General features: G+C 39.8%; 1 protein-coding gene across 1 annotated transcript in view; it reads left to right on the top strand.

Annotated features, from left to right (window-relative positions):
- LOC119651824 (nucleolysin TIAR) overlaps positions 1-16,660 on the top strand; it is a 392,109-nt gene extending 375,449 nt beyond the window's left edge. Inside the window, exon 8 of the mRNA XM_038055615.1 lies at positions 9,344-16,660. Coding sequence (XP_037911543.1) covers positions 9,344-9,385 — 42 coding nt within the window. The 3' untranslated portion in view covers positions 9,386-16,660. The remainder of the gene's footprint in view (positions 1-9,343) is intronic.
- Positions 16,661-18,650: the final 1,990 nt, after the last annotated feature.

Raw genomic sequence — 18,650 nt, 5'->3', positions numbered from 1 at the left:
TTGTACATCTCGGGTGGTTCTTCCTATGATGTCGATATCGTCAGCATAGGCCAGTAGTTGGGTGGACTTGAAGAGGATCGTACCTCTTACATTTACCTTGTGGCGCGGCAGGATTCGCAGCATTCGAAATTTATTTCGAATGTTGCGAATGCGAACGAATAGATGGCGCGGATCTATCCACTTTGCGGAGCTCGCCACGGGAGTGGAGGACCGGCGAGAAAAGTGTGCCATGAGTTAGGGGCAGAAAAGAAACACATGAAGCGAGAGACTCTCTTCTGCCTCTAACGAGCAAACAGTCACAGTCACACAAATTATTTAATAAAGTCTAATGGTTAAATCTATCGAGTATTGATTGTAAAAACCCAGTCTATGTTCCGGTGTACCTAAAAGTGTGGTTTGCAAAGAGATTAATATTAAAGTTAAATTGGTAGGTTCCCATACCGGGAATCGAACCCAGGATCTCTTTGCAAACCACACTTTTAGGTAGGCCTAAATGCTTGGCACTTAGTGCTAGTATTAGGTAAAATCCGGCATCTGCCGAGATTGTGATAACTCGGATATAATAATAATCGTTGGCGCAACAATCCATATTGGATCAGGGCCTTGAAGTGTGTTAGAGCACTTCATTCAAGACCGTAACGGTACACTAGGAGGCAATGTGGTCAGCATTGCGCTCGCCCGTGATTATTACCCTGTCCTCTGTTGACTGCGGTTATTGCGGCATCCACGTCCCTTTTATAGGTGTTGCGGAGGGCTGTGTTGGTACTTCCAACAACCATTTCGTGTGACCCTGCTAATTGAATAATCCGCAGTCCGTTATCATTTGTTTTTTTCGTGTAAGCTATGGGAGCCAACGTATCGCCTGAATACGGGCTCCTTCCCTACTTGGCTGTTAAAATCCCCAAGTATCATTTTGATATCATATCTGGGACAGGCTTCGAGGATTCGTTCTACTGCCTCGTGGAAGATATCCTTCTCCGACTATGCAGTCTTCTCTGTAGGGGCGTGAACGTTAATGGGGCTTATATTTCTAAACTTGCCTCGGAAGCGCAGAGTGCATAGCCGTTCGCTTATGTTTTCAAAGCCGATAACAGTAGGTTTCATTTTTTGGCTGACTAAGAAACCTACTCCGAGCGCATGGTTTACTGGATGACCGCTATAATATATGGTGTAGTGGCTCTTCTCCAAGAAACCGGTCCCTGTCCATCGCATCTCTTTTAACGCTGTTATATCAGCCCTATATTGGGACAGGGTAACGGCTAGCTGCTCATCAGCTTCATCTCTGTACGTGGAGTGCACTTTCCATGAGAAAATGCGCAAATCCTTAATCCGTTGTCGTTGCCGGGTCCGTCGTCCGAGGCTCCTTTCGTGGCTCCGTAACATCGGTTTTCCGTGTAGGGTTGTCAACCTTATCCAACCCCCAACCTGGAGGACCAGTTGGTTCAGTTTGTCCCGTTTCGGGAAATGCAGTTATCTCAGCACCAAAATTAAGTCGAGACTACTAACGTTCTTTCTGTGTTAATTTATGGGAGTAGCACATGGAAAACGGCCACCACTATCACTCCAAAGCTCCAAGCCTCACCCTTCTGTTACGTATCATCGGAGTACATTAGCACGATATTATTCCAAATGAAGAGCTTGATCGACACTGAGACTTGTCACTTGTGAGCAGTGAGAGTGGATTGACTACACATACCACTATCTGACCTGATCTTAACACAACTGATGACTGCACTTGAGTAAGACTAATCGTTTTCAACATGCTTTGTGACCACAACCATTGCTATGTCGTTGACATAAGCCACCATCGTGGCCTTCTCTCGAACCAGTAAATTAAGTACATCACTGTACATGATATTCCACACTGGTGGGCCGAGTCCACACAGGTGGGCCTTTCGGACACCCGTGGGAAGAACGTATTCCTTGGATCCACCATCAGTGTCATACCAATACCTCTGTCTTTGTAACTATCAATAATAGCAGCGGGATAGGTGGGAACAGCAATCGTGACTTCAATTGACCGAATCGAATACATTTCTCACATCAAGGGCCACCGCCACCCAATACTTACTAGTGCTATCCTTTCCTTGAATTGTATTTTCGTCCAAGACAGTAACGAATTTGATGCCATCAATGGCTGATCAGGCTTTACAAAACCCATAATGCCGCATCTACGGGGGAATGTGCATCTCCTCTACGTGGACGCATCGCATGCCTTGTAGATGCACTGGTTCACATGGAGAGTTTTTTTCGTGAGGGAACCAGCCTTGGTAGGTTGGTTCAAGCATATTCCATAAAGGTGTGCTTATCCAGTGCTTTAGTAGACCAACCTGACGTCCTTCTCGGCTTTGGCTTTGCAGTTTGCTTACCGGCTGTCTCCATAGTTCGCAAATAATTCCTTGGTGATCACTGTGCATGCAGTGCTCACTAATGTAGCAGTACATACAATTCGCCAATGCAGGGCTAACAAAGGTCAGGTCTGCCATTGAGGCAGATCCCCCCTTCCGATAGTGGTTGGCATCACCTTCATTGGAACGAATTATAGCTAATTTTGCCAAAGCGTTTAATAGACTTTTGTCTTGTGCATGTGGCAACGCGGCTAGCCGTCTAAGTAGTTAACACCAAATGCGTATGAGCCCTTCGTGTAAGTAAATCCTGGGCAACCCTGCAAGCCAGAGTTTGATTTTAATAAAACCCCTTCCTAAATTCGGCGTCCCGATTGTACTCGCTGGCCATATAATCTTTTTTCCCACACTTTCTGCATCGATCGGATCGATCAATCTGCCTGGTGCATGCCTACGCGAAGTTTCCAAACATGAAGCACTTGAAGAAGCTCTTGAAAGAAATGCGCTTCGTCCCAGACGGCAGACAACCTTTCCCGCCAACAACTATTATGCTGCATGGGTGTTCTCTCAACTTAAATTGATTGAAGATTTCTTCTATGGATGTCACATCAACAAAATATTTCCACTATATATAGATCTTATGGTTTTGGCCCCGTACGGCGACATTCTCCCCAAGTGAGTTCTTCACTTTGCGAAAGCCGGAAATTTTGCCTAAACTTGACTTCCTCTGCTAAATTATGAATTCGCCTTTCTGGGTCCTTCGGATGTTGCGGTCATTTCCGCCCCGAATCTTTTTGCTGATTTTTTAAGGTTTTGTGTAAACACAACCTTTTAAGGTTTTGTGTAAACACAAAAATCGGTTTACCGTCTGTCTGTCTGTCTGTCTGTCTTTTTTTTCTCCCCGATGGAAGGTGGAAAGCTTCAAAAGCTACCGCAGGCTCCTGCCACACGGTTATGTGGGACTCTTACCCACTAAAACCACCTCCTTCTCCTTGCACTCTCCCCGCGGGACTCCTATTTGGTATTACGTCGCGGGGCTGGATCAGAATTTATTCTGCGCTCATGTCAACATTCGTGTTCCTCTCGCGTTCATTCTTTCGGATGGCTTCCTCCTGCCTAAGCTTCTTTCCGATGGCTGTAATAACTTCGGTCCATATCCCCTTGGCTTTCACCATAAGCTCCATGATATTTTCGGGTGTAAAGTGCTCCCCGGTTGTAGCTTCCAATGTAGCCCTTTGGGTTTCGAATCTGGGGCAGTGAAAAAAGACATGCGTCCTCTGGAATGTTTGCGCACTGTGGGCAATATGGCGAATCATCACGCCCAAATCGATACAGATATGCTCGATAGCCTCCGTGTCCGCTCAAGAATTGAGTTAGGTCGAAACCTACTTCGCCGTGAGGTCGTTCGATCCATTTCCGGATATCCCATATGATTTTGTGAGTCCAACGGCCTTTTTCTGACTCGTCCCACTTCTCTTGCCATTCCGCGACAGTTTCACCTCGTGCGAACTGTCGCCGACGGGCAGGAGATTCTCCGGTGAGGTACGTTCGATCGCAAAGTCGTTGTATTTCTTTCGCCAGAATCTCAATCGAGATCATTCCTGCTATCACGCAAGCTGCTTCATTAGAAATTGTTCTGTAAGCGCAACATGTTCGGAGTACACTTATGCGATACGCAGCTCCAATCTTTTTCTTATTTATTGTATTTTCCAGTGCATCTGCCCATACTGGGGCTGCATACAGTAGGATCGAACTGACCACCCTTGAAATAAGGAGTCGACGGCTCGGCCTTGGGCCACCTATATTTGGTAGCATTCTCGTAACCAGCGCTCCGATGTTATATGCCTTGGTTGCTGCATCCTCCACATGCAATCTGAAATTCAACCTCTGGTCAATCATTACACCTAAGTACTTAAGTGCAGGCTCGGAATAGATTGTTTGCGTTCCAACTTTGATCTTCATGGAAGTGCACTTTCTCCGCTTGGTAATAAGTACTACTTCCGTTTTATGCTCTGCGAGCTGTAGACCAGCATTCTCTAACCAGGATTTAATCTCATAGACTGCTTCATTTGCATAGAGTTCGGCTTCCTCGAGAAGGCGTGCAACAACCGTCACACCAATATCGTCCGCGAAACCAATGGAGGCCACACCAGTAGGAAGGTCTAGGGTCAGTACCCCGTTATACATAATAATCCATAAGAGTGGCCCTAGGACAGACCCTTGCGGAACTCCGCATGTCGTTTGGTAGGATTTCATTTCTTCATCTGACTCGCAGCACAGAGTCCTATCGATTAGGAAGTCGGCAACAATACGCACCAGGTACTTCGCCTAAGTTGATTAGAGACTCAAGTATCTTGCTCCATCTAGCGGAATTGAAGGCATTCTTCACATCAAGTGTAATCACTGCACAACATTTGCCCTCGTCAAATGCGGTCTTAGCTGTGTTAGCTACTGGGACAAGTGCATCGGTTGTAGACCTCCCCTTTCGAAAACCGAACTGATTTTCGGAGAGACCGCCATCCTTTTCGGCAATTCGAATTAATCTGTTATAGACTACTCGTTCGAATAGTTTGCCAGTATTATTTAGAAGGCATATCGGCCTGTAGGACGAAGCTTCACCCAAAGGTTTGTTTGGCTTGGGGACTAGAATTAATTTTTGCTTCTTCCATTGTGTAGGAAATACTCCTTCTTTAAGGCATGTGGTGAACGCCTCGGCAAACATATTTGGAGCTATTTTTACTGCTGCCTTCAGAGCTTTATTGGGGATGCTATCCAGGCCAGGTGCTTTGTTTCCAACAATTTTATCCGCAGCTCCGAGGACCTCGTTTTCGCTTACCATTGGAACTTCGGCGCTGTCTATCTCGACAGTGGGAAGGTCAGCGGTGCTCACATTCTGTGGGAAAAGATCCGTTACTATTTCACAGACGACAGACGACAGACGCCAGGCGAACTTTAAAACGCTCCGCGTCTATTTGGTGTTTAATAACAATTTTGGAAGCCGTGAGCAAAACAAAAAACAAAAACAGTGAAAGTTGGTGAATAAGGTGAAAGTGACAAACAAAAGTGTCTGTCTGTCTGTCTGTCCGTCTGTCTGTCTGTCCGTCACACGCATTTTTCTCGGAGACGGTTATAGTGATTGACACCAAATTTGGTGGAAAGGTGGGAACTGTGAACACTCACACATACAGTAAATTACATCCTTTTACGTTGAATTTAAGGGGGGTCCTTATACATGCAAAAGGGGGGTGTAAAATTTTTTTTCATCAAATATAGTCATGTGGGGTATCAAATTAAAGGTCTCGATTAGTACTTTTCGAAGCCGGTCTTCGTTTTGACATTTCTTGAAAACGTGGGGAGTGCGGAGGGTTGAAAGTGATCATTTATTTAAGGGGGCCATTCTCAGAAACTACCAAACCGAAGAATCTGAAAAAAATCAGGAGGCTGTCAGTGTATGGTGCCTTGGCTCCGAAATACCTTTCACACCGATATCTGTTCAAATAAAGTTAATAATAGTATATTACTATAATTTTTTGTAATTTTGTGAACGGGAAAGTGGTTACCTATTTTCTAAGGAATTTCTAGGGAACAATTGCCCGAAAATTTGATATAAATCACAAAACTGATATCCAAGCCTCAAAATACTCTCCATAACGATAAATGCCCAAATTAGGCTAATAGTATTTTGTTAGTATTTTCTTCGTAAAACCTTCTTAAGTTCATTTTAGAATTAGAATATTTTGCAGTAACGTAGGCACATCATAATCCTAACATTATTAGCAAAGTAGCACTTTTCCCGTAAATTTACGCTACGGAAGAAGGCCAAACACAGGAAGAGCAAAGAGGTGTCTAGGGGTACGGAAACACATTACGTATTTGCGGGGTAGAGGCGAGGTAGATAAGTAGCCCGTGGTCCTTGTGATTCATGTATTGGTGTGTCGGTGTACCGATGGCGCTTAAATGGCCTTCTTCTGTGTGTCTCCCAATGTCATATGAAAGCCATACGAACTGAACTTGCAGCCACCCGCTCATAATTACTTGGGTGCACAAAAATATACTGCATTGCATACACGGCACTAACACTACGGCTAATGCGCGGAATTTTTATTGCGCACGTACCGGACTTGCGTAATGAGTTTTTCCCACCAAACAATTTCAAACAAGTCGGGAAACCGGAAGCTGGACGCTTCAGGTACGAAAGGTTTTGTGGATTTCTTAGTACGTAGCACGTAATATATGGATATATTATGTGAGAATATCCACTTTCGGATGATATTGACATTCATAGTCTTGAATTTGCAAAGAAGCGACAACTATGACGTATTATAACTTTGTTAGTAATAGTGCGATTTCCACCAAACTTGGTAGGATCATGCTCTATATTATATCCTATATTGTTGCGAAATTTCGTAGTCCTAGCTTAAACTTAAGGGGGGTCTTGCAGCGAATTACTAAAAATTATAGTAATATACTATTATTAACTTTATTTGTGCAGATATCAGTGTGGAAGGTATTTCGGAGCCCAGGCACCATATAGTGGCAGGCTCTTGATTTTTTTCAGATTTTTCGATTTGGTAGTTTCTGAGAATGGCCCCCGTAAAGGAATGGTCACTTTCAACCCCCCGCCCTCCCCATTTTTTCAACAAATGTCAAAACTAAGACCGTCTTCGAAAAGTACTAACCGAGACCTTTAATTTGATACCCCACATGACTATATTTGATGAAAAAAAAATTTACACCCCCCTTTTGCATGTATGGGGACCCCCCCTTAAATTTATCATTAAAGGACGTAACTCACTGTATGCGTGAGCGTTCACAGTTTCCAGCTTTCCACCAAATTTGGTGTCAATCGCTGTAACCGTCTCCGAGAAAACTGCGTGTGACGGACAGACAGACAGACAGACAGACAGACAGACAGACAGACGGACAGACAGACAGACAGACAGACAGACAGACAGACAGACAGACAGTAAACCGATTTTAATAAGGTTTTGTGTTTACACAAAACCTTAAAAATGGGCCGAGAGATGAATCTCCATGTGTAATCTTCTTGAAGCCGCCATAACCCATCGTTTATGCATAGAAAGTCGGTGTCAAACTAAAACGTGTAATCTAACATACTTAGTACTAGATGTATACATTACAAACTTAATACAAATGGAACCGTTATCCACCCACAGGTTTTACGAATTAAAAAATTGGTAATAAGGGGGTCCACATAATTTTCTCGAAAAGGCGGTATAATTTTCACCCGGAACATTGTTTTTAAACATAATTCTCACCCCGGGTATGAATTTTCTCTCTTCAACAAAAACAGCTTGTTTTATATTTCCTTTCTGTCTTTTATGTTTGTTCTTATGAAATTTTTTTTTCTGGATTCCTTTTAGGTACTTCGGTTTTTTAAATTATAGGGGAATGTTTGTGGAGGTTTAGAGTGTACGGCAAGTGCCAAACATGTGAGGCCGGCATAAAATCTATGATTTCAGGAATCCTTCCTCCCCTCTAACCTGCGAAAATCATATGAGTACCTAAGGAGCATCATCCAATATCATGGCCTGAGTATACCAAAGCATGATGGGAGACCGCGTCTCACGAAGATCTGAGATCGGTTGAGGATGTGATCCGCGTCGAGCTTCCCCCTCCGTCACAGCATTCGGGTCCGGAGTTTACGATTTTGTGCACGCAATGTATCTGGCTGTCGGACGCATTTTTCGGAAGCGTTTATTGTGGTTAACAATAAATTCGGAGGAGAGGTGGGAATGGTAAACACTCATGCATACAGTGAATTACATCATTCTGCGTTGAATTTAAGGGGAAGGGGTTTCATATAAATGCAATGTGAAGTATCAAATGAAAGGTCGCGGTTAGTACAATACATTCCGAAGCCGGTTTTATTTTTGACATGTGTTGGGAAGGTGGGGATTCTGGGGTGTCAAAGGTGATCATTTTTTCATTCCCAGAAAATGCCCAGCCGAGAAATCTCAAGAAGCCGTCACTATATACCGGTATCTGTTCAAATAAAGTTAATAATACTATATTACTATCACTTTTAGTCGACCCCCTATGTTCATCCTAGAATCAATCCATCAGCAATCAAGGTTATAATAAGAGCATAATCCGCCCAAGTTTGGGGAAATCGCATTTCGCATAGAACAAAGTTATAATAGGTCAAAGTTGTTACTTCTGTGAAAAAGACATTGAGTATCACGGGAATGTGGATATTCTCACCAAATATATGCATATATGTACATTATATGCTAGGTACTAATAGGGCAAATATCCACTCAAATGTTTTTATGAAAGAAATACACAAAACCTTTCATCCCTGAAGCTTTTCTAATTTTTGTTTGTCTTTCTGGTTCCGGGGCAGTCCCAGAAATGAGTTAAAAGATACGCAAAATTTTGTAGCATGTCATTCTACAAAATAAAAATAAAAAATAAGGGACGGAGGGGTTGAAGAGACCTCTCAGATTCTCAAGCCTATGGACGAAACTTTACAGTCAATTTGATCAAGTTTTTGGGGTAGCTATCCAATCGTGGTCATGGCTCGGTCACATTAACTCATTACAGGGCGTAGACATGGTGAACGGACTATATCCCATTCAGTAGTAACTGGCATAGTGTACAGGGGTGGTAGTATTATGTATCTTTTGAGTAATTTCAAAAATATTCTTTTCTAACCTTACATATCGCTGATTTGTATGATACCATGTAAATTACGATAGTGCTGAGGATGTTCGCGATTAAATGCTAATTCCATAATTGAAGTCACACACGCAATTTGTGGATTGCCCTATATGTGACGTGTATTGTGAATTATATAAAAAATACAGAAAGTGGAAGAGCTAGATAAGTGTCAAATTTGTTTCGCAAGGAGATAACTTTACACATTCATATTCCAGTTGAGGATTTACACGATATCCAATTAGCAAATAAATCTTTACTAAAGAACTCAAAGTAACTATTCTTTTAATCCAATTTAAATCTGTTTTCCATTACAGCTAGCAGAGGACGAATGGCTCGCTCCCAGCTTATTGGTGTAGCTTCCATGATGGCCACCACCTTTGTGCGGTTGCAATTCGATTGTGGGCGACTCACGAGGTACGGCAATGTACAAACAATCCATTTAGCTAGTTATTTTATAATAAAAGTTATTAAAAAATTGAACAAAATTGCAGATTGTGCGAATGCAAACAAAAATATAGATACAAAAAAATTGATTTGCAATACAAATGAATATACTATGAATATGTATAGTTAAAAGCATATTTGAAGAAAAGGAAAATACCAGATATAAAAGTCTATGATATTGAGCAAACGGTGAATTTTTACCTTTGCGGCATGTAAATTATGATTATTGTGTACCAAAGTGATGTCGCGAAGAAACATTAGCTTATTTGAAAAATATACATTTAAGACGGATAGACTTTAATTTTTGTTGGAAACCTACTTGATAAAGGGAAACTACCATGGGAAGATTAAGTAGATTTTTTGGAGATCGTAAAGTTTACATTTTACAGGCATATACTAAGATAATCGCTGGTTGATTAACTACAAATGATAAGATGAGGCTGCTACGCCCGAAGTATTTGTCAATTTCAAAATTGTAAATAAACGAAAAACCATTCGCGGAATGATACTGAATGGAAATTAAACTACATATACAATGTTCATTTTGGCATATTGGCAAAATTTTTTATAAAATATGTGTCATGCCTTTGAAAACTCTATCATTTGATTCTCCTCCAGTTATCAACCTTTTCTTTATAATGTGATATCGATGAGTGTTTATCACTTTTGAAGAGCATTTTCTATGGATGTCCTCACCAAAAGAATATTTTTCCCTCTACCAATTCCTGTAAATAAGAATATGAATCGAAGAACCTTATGATTTTCTAGTAAACCTGTAGAGAATGAATAGCTGCTATTTTATAATGGAGACATCGAAAATATTTTAAAGCATTGCAATGTGTATTAGTGTCCTTCACCAACTGTAGATAGCATTAAATATATTATATACATATAAATCAAAGAAAAGTACATAAGTGTGTATACTCTATTAACTGTTCGTCACTTTAGCTTTGTGATATGTTCATTGAAATTGTGAAGAACTATCAGTTCATTGTTTCGTTGTCACGTGAAATTGTTATCAACTTGAAGTATAGTAGAAAATTGTTTCGTGTAAAGTGTGTTTCAGCTTAAGTTCGTCCATTGAATAGTTTCTTTAGCTATAAATGAGAAATTTTTTATAATCTTACGCTTTACTGATTACAGCCTTTATTAATTTTCAATTGTTATTACCGTAGAATCCCACTATCCGTTTCATTATAAGCTACTTGGTTTCCCTGGGGTACTAGGATGACATCTGAAATGCAGTAGATTATAAGTCAAAGTTCATTAGAACTGTTTACATAACGAGTAAATATCTTTGGATCTGCAACCCATAAGGGTCCGTCAGGAAAAAAATATGAAAAAGCTCCTTTCCTACTGCTGAGAATCTACTCCACACTTTTATCTCGACTTTTGAAATGTCTTTCCCCAGTTCTTGGATTATTATTTTGAATTCCACTATTAAATAACCAAGAGCAAGTAACCAAATATAGTTGAATTTCGATGACAAAAACTGCAGTCACTCTAATAACCAAGTTCATCAGCAATGCTCTTTTATGTACCCTCGTAGCTTTCTATATTGCCAGTGATTTCCGTGGCTTTCCAAAGGCTGCCGAACGATCGAATATTTTCGGCGATTGCCCTCCTTTAATTTCAATTCAATTTGGTGCAACAAACCTCTTTGAAATTGAATGACAACACCCTTGACTCTATTCACACATGTTAGGTATCAGTTAGTAACCAATGCTAGCATCAAATGGTAAAAGCATACTCCTATAAACGGTTCATTCATTTCACGACTTCCTACATAGCCGAAACATAGGGGAATGTTGGATGGCGAGTCCTTTAGATATAGTCTGTGAATTCCGCTGAAATGGGTCTACTGTTTACTCCTTTGTGGAGTTCCCTCTTTTATATTGTTACTGATTTTTCCCTTTTATTTTGATTTTCAACGACAACCGAGGACAACAAATTCGACCAATCAAGCATAACAGCTTCTCGCTTCTTTAGAACCAACGAATAGCATGCGATTGGCGGATCTTTATTTCACGCGTCGTTATTATGATCTACTGGCCACTAAGGGACGAGGGAAAAGGGGTGGCGACCATTGATCATCATATCCTAGCAGTAAATGGAGTTAACCATAGCCAGGCAATCATGATTTCCCGATTGTGTGCAGATAAAACTCAAAATACCCATGTCAGCTGAACAGTTGGGTTAGGTAATTGCCAACCTTACAGTGCTTTCGATTGAACCAAGACCATAGGTCTTTGATGAGACGAGGGGTCCATTTACCTCTCGATTTCCCTTCCCAGAATTGCTGCTATACAAGTAGAGTGGGAGTTCTCTGTTAAAAAGCGAGGGCTTTATTATTTCTCTGGATCCGAAATCATACGATAGGCGGATACAATTTTCAAAGCCCCTTCCTGTTGTATTTACTCTAGGCACTTGGAAATGATGGACCCTTCCCACACCACAAGCATGTGACACCAAGCCTTGGAACCAAAGGGTTACTTCATTTTGACCTCTTGCACGCTAAGCAATTGGCCGAAGTCTGAGGCAGCTCCTTCGTAGACTTACAGTTTCTGCTATCTTTCACTAACAGGCAATTTCCCGCGACATTCTTTTGAAGTTGATGTAGTAAATGGAACGCAAAAATTACTCTTCTCTTGCCCTTCCGTTTAAGGGTATTAATGGCGAAAATGCATTCTTGTTTAAAATAGAAGTTTATATGTTTGGATATTATGGCAGCTAGCCATTTGATCACATTAAGTAGGATGCTTGGATACTTTAGCGAAAGAGAATTCCATTTTCTGTATATAGTGACCAGAAAGGGCATTTCAAGGCTCACTGGTATTACCTAAGGCTATTATTAAAAGCGACAAACAAGCTCCCCATAATGACAGGTAGCAGACCCTTAATGCTGATAGACTTTTATGCAGTCCAAAAGCAGGAAAACTTGCCAAAGTATTGTCAAGACCCAGACTGGCCATTACTAGGTGGACATATGTTGAAAAAAGGGATTCCCCATCTCTTCAAAGCTGCTGCAAATTTATCTTTGAAGCGAACATGATTCCCCTGTGTTGGGATTGTCGAGATTCCCCTGTGTTGGGATTGTCGAGCTTGATTTAGATTTTTGATATTTTTCCCGACTAAAAGGTTTCTTCAATAAGCCCGTGGAATGAAGGCAAATGCAATGCAAAATCCAAATGTTGAACCTATCTGTTTACTTAGATTAATGCTCCAAAATCCTGTCTCGATTCCCTCCCCACTTGATAATTCTTAAACAATGCAGTTTTTCTATTCACATCAGGATGTAATGTCTGTGTGGTGGAAGAGAGGTAAAGCCTCTGAGCACTCTGATCCATGTGGAAAATTTCACTCTATTTGCTCGTCTAACGGAATATGCCGGATTCGTTTATGAATCGCAGGATTTCCGTTAGTAGTCAGGATGTGGTATTTAGATATCAGACGCTGTCTGTCAGTTTCTCATCTACTAAAACCACCTTCACTCTTTCGTTCGTACCATAGTTCTAGTTTTTAAGATTCGCCTCCGGATTTTAAAGGTATTTTTTTTCCCCTCGAGTTATTTTGTAGATACAACCACCGCTAGGTTGCGTGCGAATCCAAAAAAAAAATTGTCTCCACCAACACGCGAATGCGAACCACTATACCTATACCTAACCATTATACATAATGTTCCCCCGTTGGGACTCTAATATGAAGCCTTGAAGAACACCTGCTCTTTAAGACGTTACAATGCCCCTTTTCGGGGCATTATCAGTGTCGTACTAAAGATTAACGGGTCTAAGGATCTAATTAAGCTAAAGTAACCTTAATCCAAGGACAGTTACCGATTTGAGAACATTTTTTACATAAAGCGTCACCGTAGAACATTTTATGACGAGCACTGTCATTAGGACAGGCTGACAATAATTGCTATCATCAACAATGGAACGAGATTACCGAAGTCGATACTGGCGCTCTCCTATTCCACCTGCAAGTACGTTGAAAATGAATGGCTTTTTATATATTTCCCTCTTAAACTTTCAGCAGTCTTCAATATCGCCAGAACCATCCCTTGAAATATACTGTGCAATCCCGGAAGAAACACAGATCATCTTAAATCCTTCAGTAAAGAATACTGTATCAGTACTTCAAAATAAACGAAAATGTATTACAATCACTTTAAACATGGGTTGGGCGCAAGTAATTTGAGGCTCCTATTGCCCATATATTTTTTCCATTATAACGACTCACGGGCTTTTATCAGCATCAACACATAGGGATTATAGCAACTATGTTTGATTTTCCGTATCACATTTGCGAAATTACTTTATTCTATATTATTCCTCAATTGCAGGCTGTTCTCAACGTTGAGATTCCCTGCTTAAACCAGTATTTCGTTTTTCCCTTGTCATTATGGCAATATAAGCGCCATAAACCACAGTTATCTGCTGGCGCAGAAGACCCACCATTTGCATTGCTGTTTTCTTCGGTCCGTGATGTCCTTTTAAGGCAGCCTGAAAAGTCTTAGCAGAGAAGCCAACCATCCTAATTTTTTTCCAACCGGTTGTCAATTCCCACAATTCTCAATTCCGAGAAACATAGCCTGTGGATGTAGTGTTCCCAATCGCTAGCGACGCATTAAGGTATGTATATTAGATGAGTGATCGAGCCTAACCTTCTGCCTGGGAAGGTTGTCGACGAAAAGACTTCTAGTGAGATCTGGCCCTTGGTGTTCGTTACTCGTTGTCCCCATTACAATCCCCACGGAAGGAAGGGGGGGGGGGTCTAGCGTCTAACATTATTATTAGGGCTGTAGGAGTGTAGCAGTTGTAGATATGGGCACCATCTATTTTCGCCCTTAAAGAACCGACTCCTGGGAATGCTATTCCTTCTTGTATGGCATGTTTCTCATCCGCGTTACAACTAAGATGATGAGCCTCCTGTATTATACCTTACCTGGGTCAGTTAGCATAAATATGGGAGGGTCACATAGTGTTTAAGGGTCCCTAAGCAAGCTATTGCCAATAGTTTCAGTCATAGCAGTAGCAACTAATACTAATATCTCATAGCCATGAGATGAGATGAGATCTTTAATCCTCTACATATCTGAAGTAAAATCTACTCACATATTTTTACCGTTGGGCTGTAATCAGAACTTGTTTTGCTGGTGGAAACTAACTTAAATATTTCTGTAAGTTATTTCTGATTTTTCCTACGACACATGACTATGTATCTTTTTTCGATGACATTCGTAACAGCCGTAAATTATATTTCAAATGAAAAAGTATAGGTCTAACATTATAAATCAAAAATTATGAAGAAAGAAAACCAAAAAGAAAACAATGCACATTGAAATGTAAGAAACACAATTTAGTTCAATAAAGAGCAGAAGCAAGTACTAATTTTAAACTGATGACGATGTAAATTGAAACTTGTGATATTTAACCGAAAGATACTTAAATGAAATTTAAACATGATGAAAAGTAGAAAACAAAAAAGTATAAACATATTATTAAAAAAATAAGAAGATATTTTACAAACCAAATGAGGCTAGAAAAAAATTTATTGTTGGCCAAATTAGAAAAATAACGCATCAAGTAGAACTAGCATAAAATCAAAATTTTTGACAGTGCTAACAGAAAATGGTGAGATTTATGCATTCAAAAGGCACCAGAAATAAAGCTACATAGAAATAGTCCAAAAAGAAAATCTAATGATTTGCACAGAAAGTACTTTGCTCCGGAAAATTCGATAGTTGAATTGTTAGAGTTGTTCCATTTCCATCAGAGTTTTGAAAAAATACATTTGAATCAAAATTATTTTATTTCAATTTTTGTAGAATATTTATTGCTTAATAAACATATACTTTTTTTAAATGTCTAACCACCTCTATTCCAGTAAAATTATCTTCGCGGAAAAAAGTACCTTATTATATTTTGAATTCTAGAAATTTGTAAATCAAATATAATAAATCGTTTGTGAAAAGAAACATGTTGAATTTTTATTTATAAGTATGTCTCATTAGTATCTAAATTCTAGCAATTCAAATGTCGATTTAGTTTCCATCCACACAGAAAAAAATTGAAAAGCTTTTATATCATATGCGCAAAATATAGTTAAGGAGATGCTTGTATCACTTGTAGAGATTTATTAAATAAGAAGTTTTGAACAGTAAACCTTTCAGTGCTCGTCGAAGACAGCATTCGAAGCATTTGACACAAATTAACTAGTTTTAAAGAATAAGATATGTGAAACCTGCAATTATCTAGATAATTACCAAAACAACCAAATCAAATGAACAAATCGAATATTAAACACAAAAGATTGTAAAAAGATTCTGAAAGGTAATCGTGAAACCCTAAAGCCGTACGTGGATATAAACTAGTCAAATGTAGCAAATCAAACTAAATATAATTATTTGTAAACATATAGTAGATAAAATCATTACAAAAATAATGAGAAGATTTGCACACGATAGATGTAGCAGCACACAACAAGTAACAACCAAACGAATTAATTAAGAAATGAAAAACAAATAAAAATGATATACATATATAAAGAAGAGTAAGAAGAGATACTGAATATAGTTTGTTGAAATAAAAAAATGCTATATTATATGTACATTATACAATATGTGTAAACAAATGAAAAAATAGGACAAATTATAGAGAAACATATACATGTATGTACGTAAGAGCATGTCAAACAATTTGTTAAACTCCATAGCTGAATCAGAAACAAAAAGATACCAGATATTTTCCATAACTTCACTGAGGGAATGTTCACTGTGGTTTTGATTGATTTTTAAGTTCACCACTTACCATTCAAACCAAAATGTTCACAAATCCTTGATATGAACAGCACTGCAATTAAATACTGTACAATCAAAGATTACATTAAAATCGAATGAGCCTTGCATACGTCGCGTCGTCAACAAATCAAACCATACTTTCCAGTCACCTTCACAGTGAGCAATCAGCCACTTGGGAAAATAAGCAAAATTTAATAAAAAAAAAATATATGTAATTAATACGATTGAGGAAGGGAATACAGACGAACGAAGCAATTAATCTAGTTGGGAGAAAAATGCTATATATAAATATGTATATCAAAATGTAATACAAAACATAACCAAAATGAACAGAATGAATCAATTATACCGAAGTTTAACAAACAATAAACATGGAAAATATACAAAATGTTTCTTTGAATGGTTTTTCTGCAGAATGCCACCTTTTTGAATATTCGTCGGTGGTTATCAAGCTCCAAGGTAGTAGCTTTAGAAAGGTAATATCAAAATTTCCTCCGCAAGTGCCAATTCATTGCTCCCGAATCTCTGCTACCACTACCAATGATAAATCTTCGCGCACCACTGCAGGGCTGGCTGGTCAGGTCTACGACTGAGACATTATTTTGGTTGGCCAAACGTTTATCTAACTGAGGAAAGGCCTCTATTTTGCTTCGGCTTTTTGTATTGTTCTCTTTGCTATCCCAATTGATATTCCATGGAGTAAAATCACCGGGGGCCACCATTGGACTTCGTCCACTTGCGTCGTAAATAAGGTTGTCTAACATGCCTTCAAACTAAGACAACGGGAGAAGTAGAAGCTGTACACATACACACCGCTTATTTTCGCTCACAAAAAGCCACTGTCTACTGGTTCTTAGTGGATTATATAATTCGATGACCTAACGCTCAAGTCGCCCCTACACGAACCAAATCTGTGATCTACATGCTCCTGTGACGGTTTCCGTATAGTTCACTTTTAATGGCAATTTCCAAATTAGATTCTTCGATGGTTTTCTGAAGTAAATCCTGAGCGACCCTGCAATGATTGAAATTTACTTAGAAAAACTTCATTTTTCATCGCGGTTAGCGTCTTCTTGAACTTCGAGCATTTACCACTTCCGGCGATATGGCAATTGTACTGTCTCTCCTTCCTAAGGATTAGCAAGATCATCAGTAAGAGACCCTTTAAGTCCCCGAGGAATACATAAGGATTAGTAAGATCATAGTCTTGTACAGTAAGGGACCCTATGATGAGACGTTTCGAGCGGAACAGTTTTTGTAAACTAAAATAGGCTCTGTTGGCTGCCAACAGCCGTGCACGGATTTCATCGTCATAGTTGTTATCGGTTGTGATTTTCGACCCTAGATAGGAGAAATCATCAACGGTCTCAAAGTTGTAGTCTCCTATCTTCATTGTTTTCGTTTGACCAGTGCGATTCGATGTTGTTCGTTCTTTTGGTTTAGGCACTGACATTGCCACCATATATAATAGTTCGTCTTGCCTTCAGCCCAAGATCTCGCTCCGCTTGCTCGATCTAGATGAAGATAGGCTGTACATCTCGGGTTGTTCTTGTTGTCGTGCGGTTCAGCCTAGTCAGTCTTATCAATTTTGTTGGGATTCCGAATTGCCTCATGGCCGTGTATGCTGTATTATGCTGTTCTATTTTTGCCCTTTTTGGAATTCATATAGATATGCGAATTGAAGAGCTTTTCCTGAATAGGCTAATCTCTTGGTCATGGATTATCTGATGCGGTCGGCGTTATTGGACAAATACGGTGTGTATCAAAACGCTATCCAAGTTACGCACCACCAGTACGGTCGAAGGATATTGGCGGCCGGGAGCAATTTCCAGCAGTATGTGGGATTCGTACTCATGAAAACTTTCGATCCAAATGTGCGGATGTGTTTTATCGGACCTTTTTCACTCCTTTTTTTCTAGACTCAGTTACTCGGAATTTTTTCGAAACTAGCTACATATTTGCTTAAAAACAATTTGTTTTGTTAAGGAGGACATAACTATCCTTACTAGGAGTTGGAAGAGTTGATTTGTGATAATATTAAAAGTGCACATATTGGTAGAATGACTTCTTTATCGTAATGGAGTAATAAAGTAGTGTAGTGTAAGTAATACGATCACCGACATCAAAGGCTGATAATGGTGACAAAATTAGCCAGCGCGCTTGGGTGAAGGATGTGAGGGGATAGCAACGCTTGAAACGATGTTAAAAAATCTTACGGAGTAGGTCAACACTCGACATAATCAGCACTGCGTAATTAAAGACCAGGTGCGTGTAATTTGAGCTTCGCATCGTGAAGTGCAGGAGGAGTTCAAAGAAAACAATGAAGGTGCAAAACGGGCAGAAACTGCAGCACTGTAGTCAACGGCAAGAGCGCTCTC

The sequence above is a fragment of the Hermetia illucens genome, chromosome 3, assembly GCF_905115235.1.
Source record: "Hermetia illucens chromosome 3, iHerIll2.2.curated.20191125, whole genome shotgun sequence".
In the NCBI taxonomy this organism is placed as follows: domain Eukaryota; kingdom Metazoa; phylum Arthropoda; class Insecta; order Diptera; family Stratiomyidae; genus Hermetia; species Hermetia illucens.
Note: the sequence above shows the minus strand (reverse complement) of the source record. Positions and strands in the feature narration are given on the sequence as shown.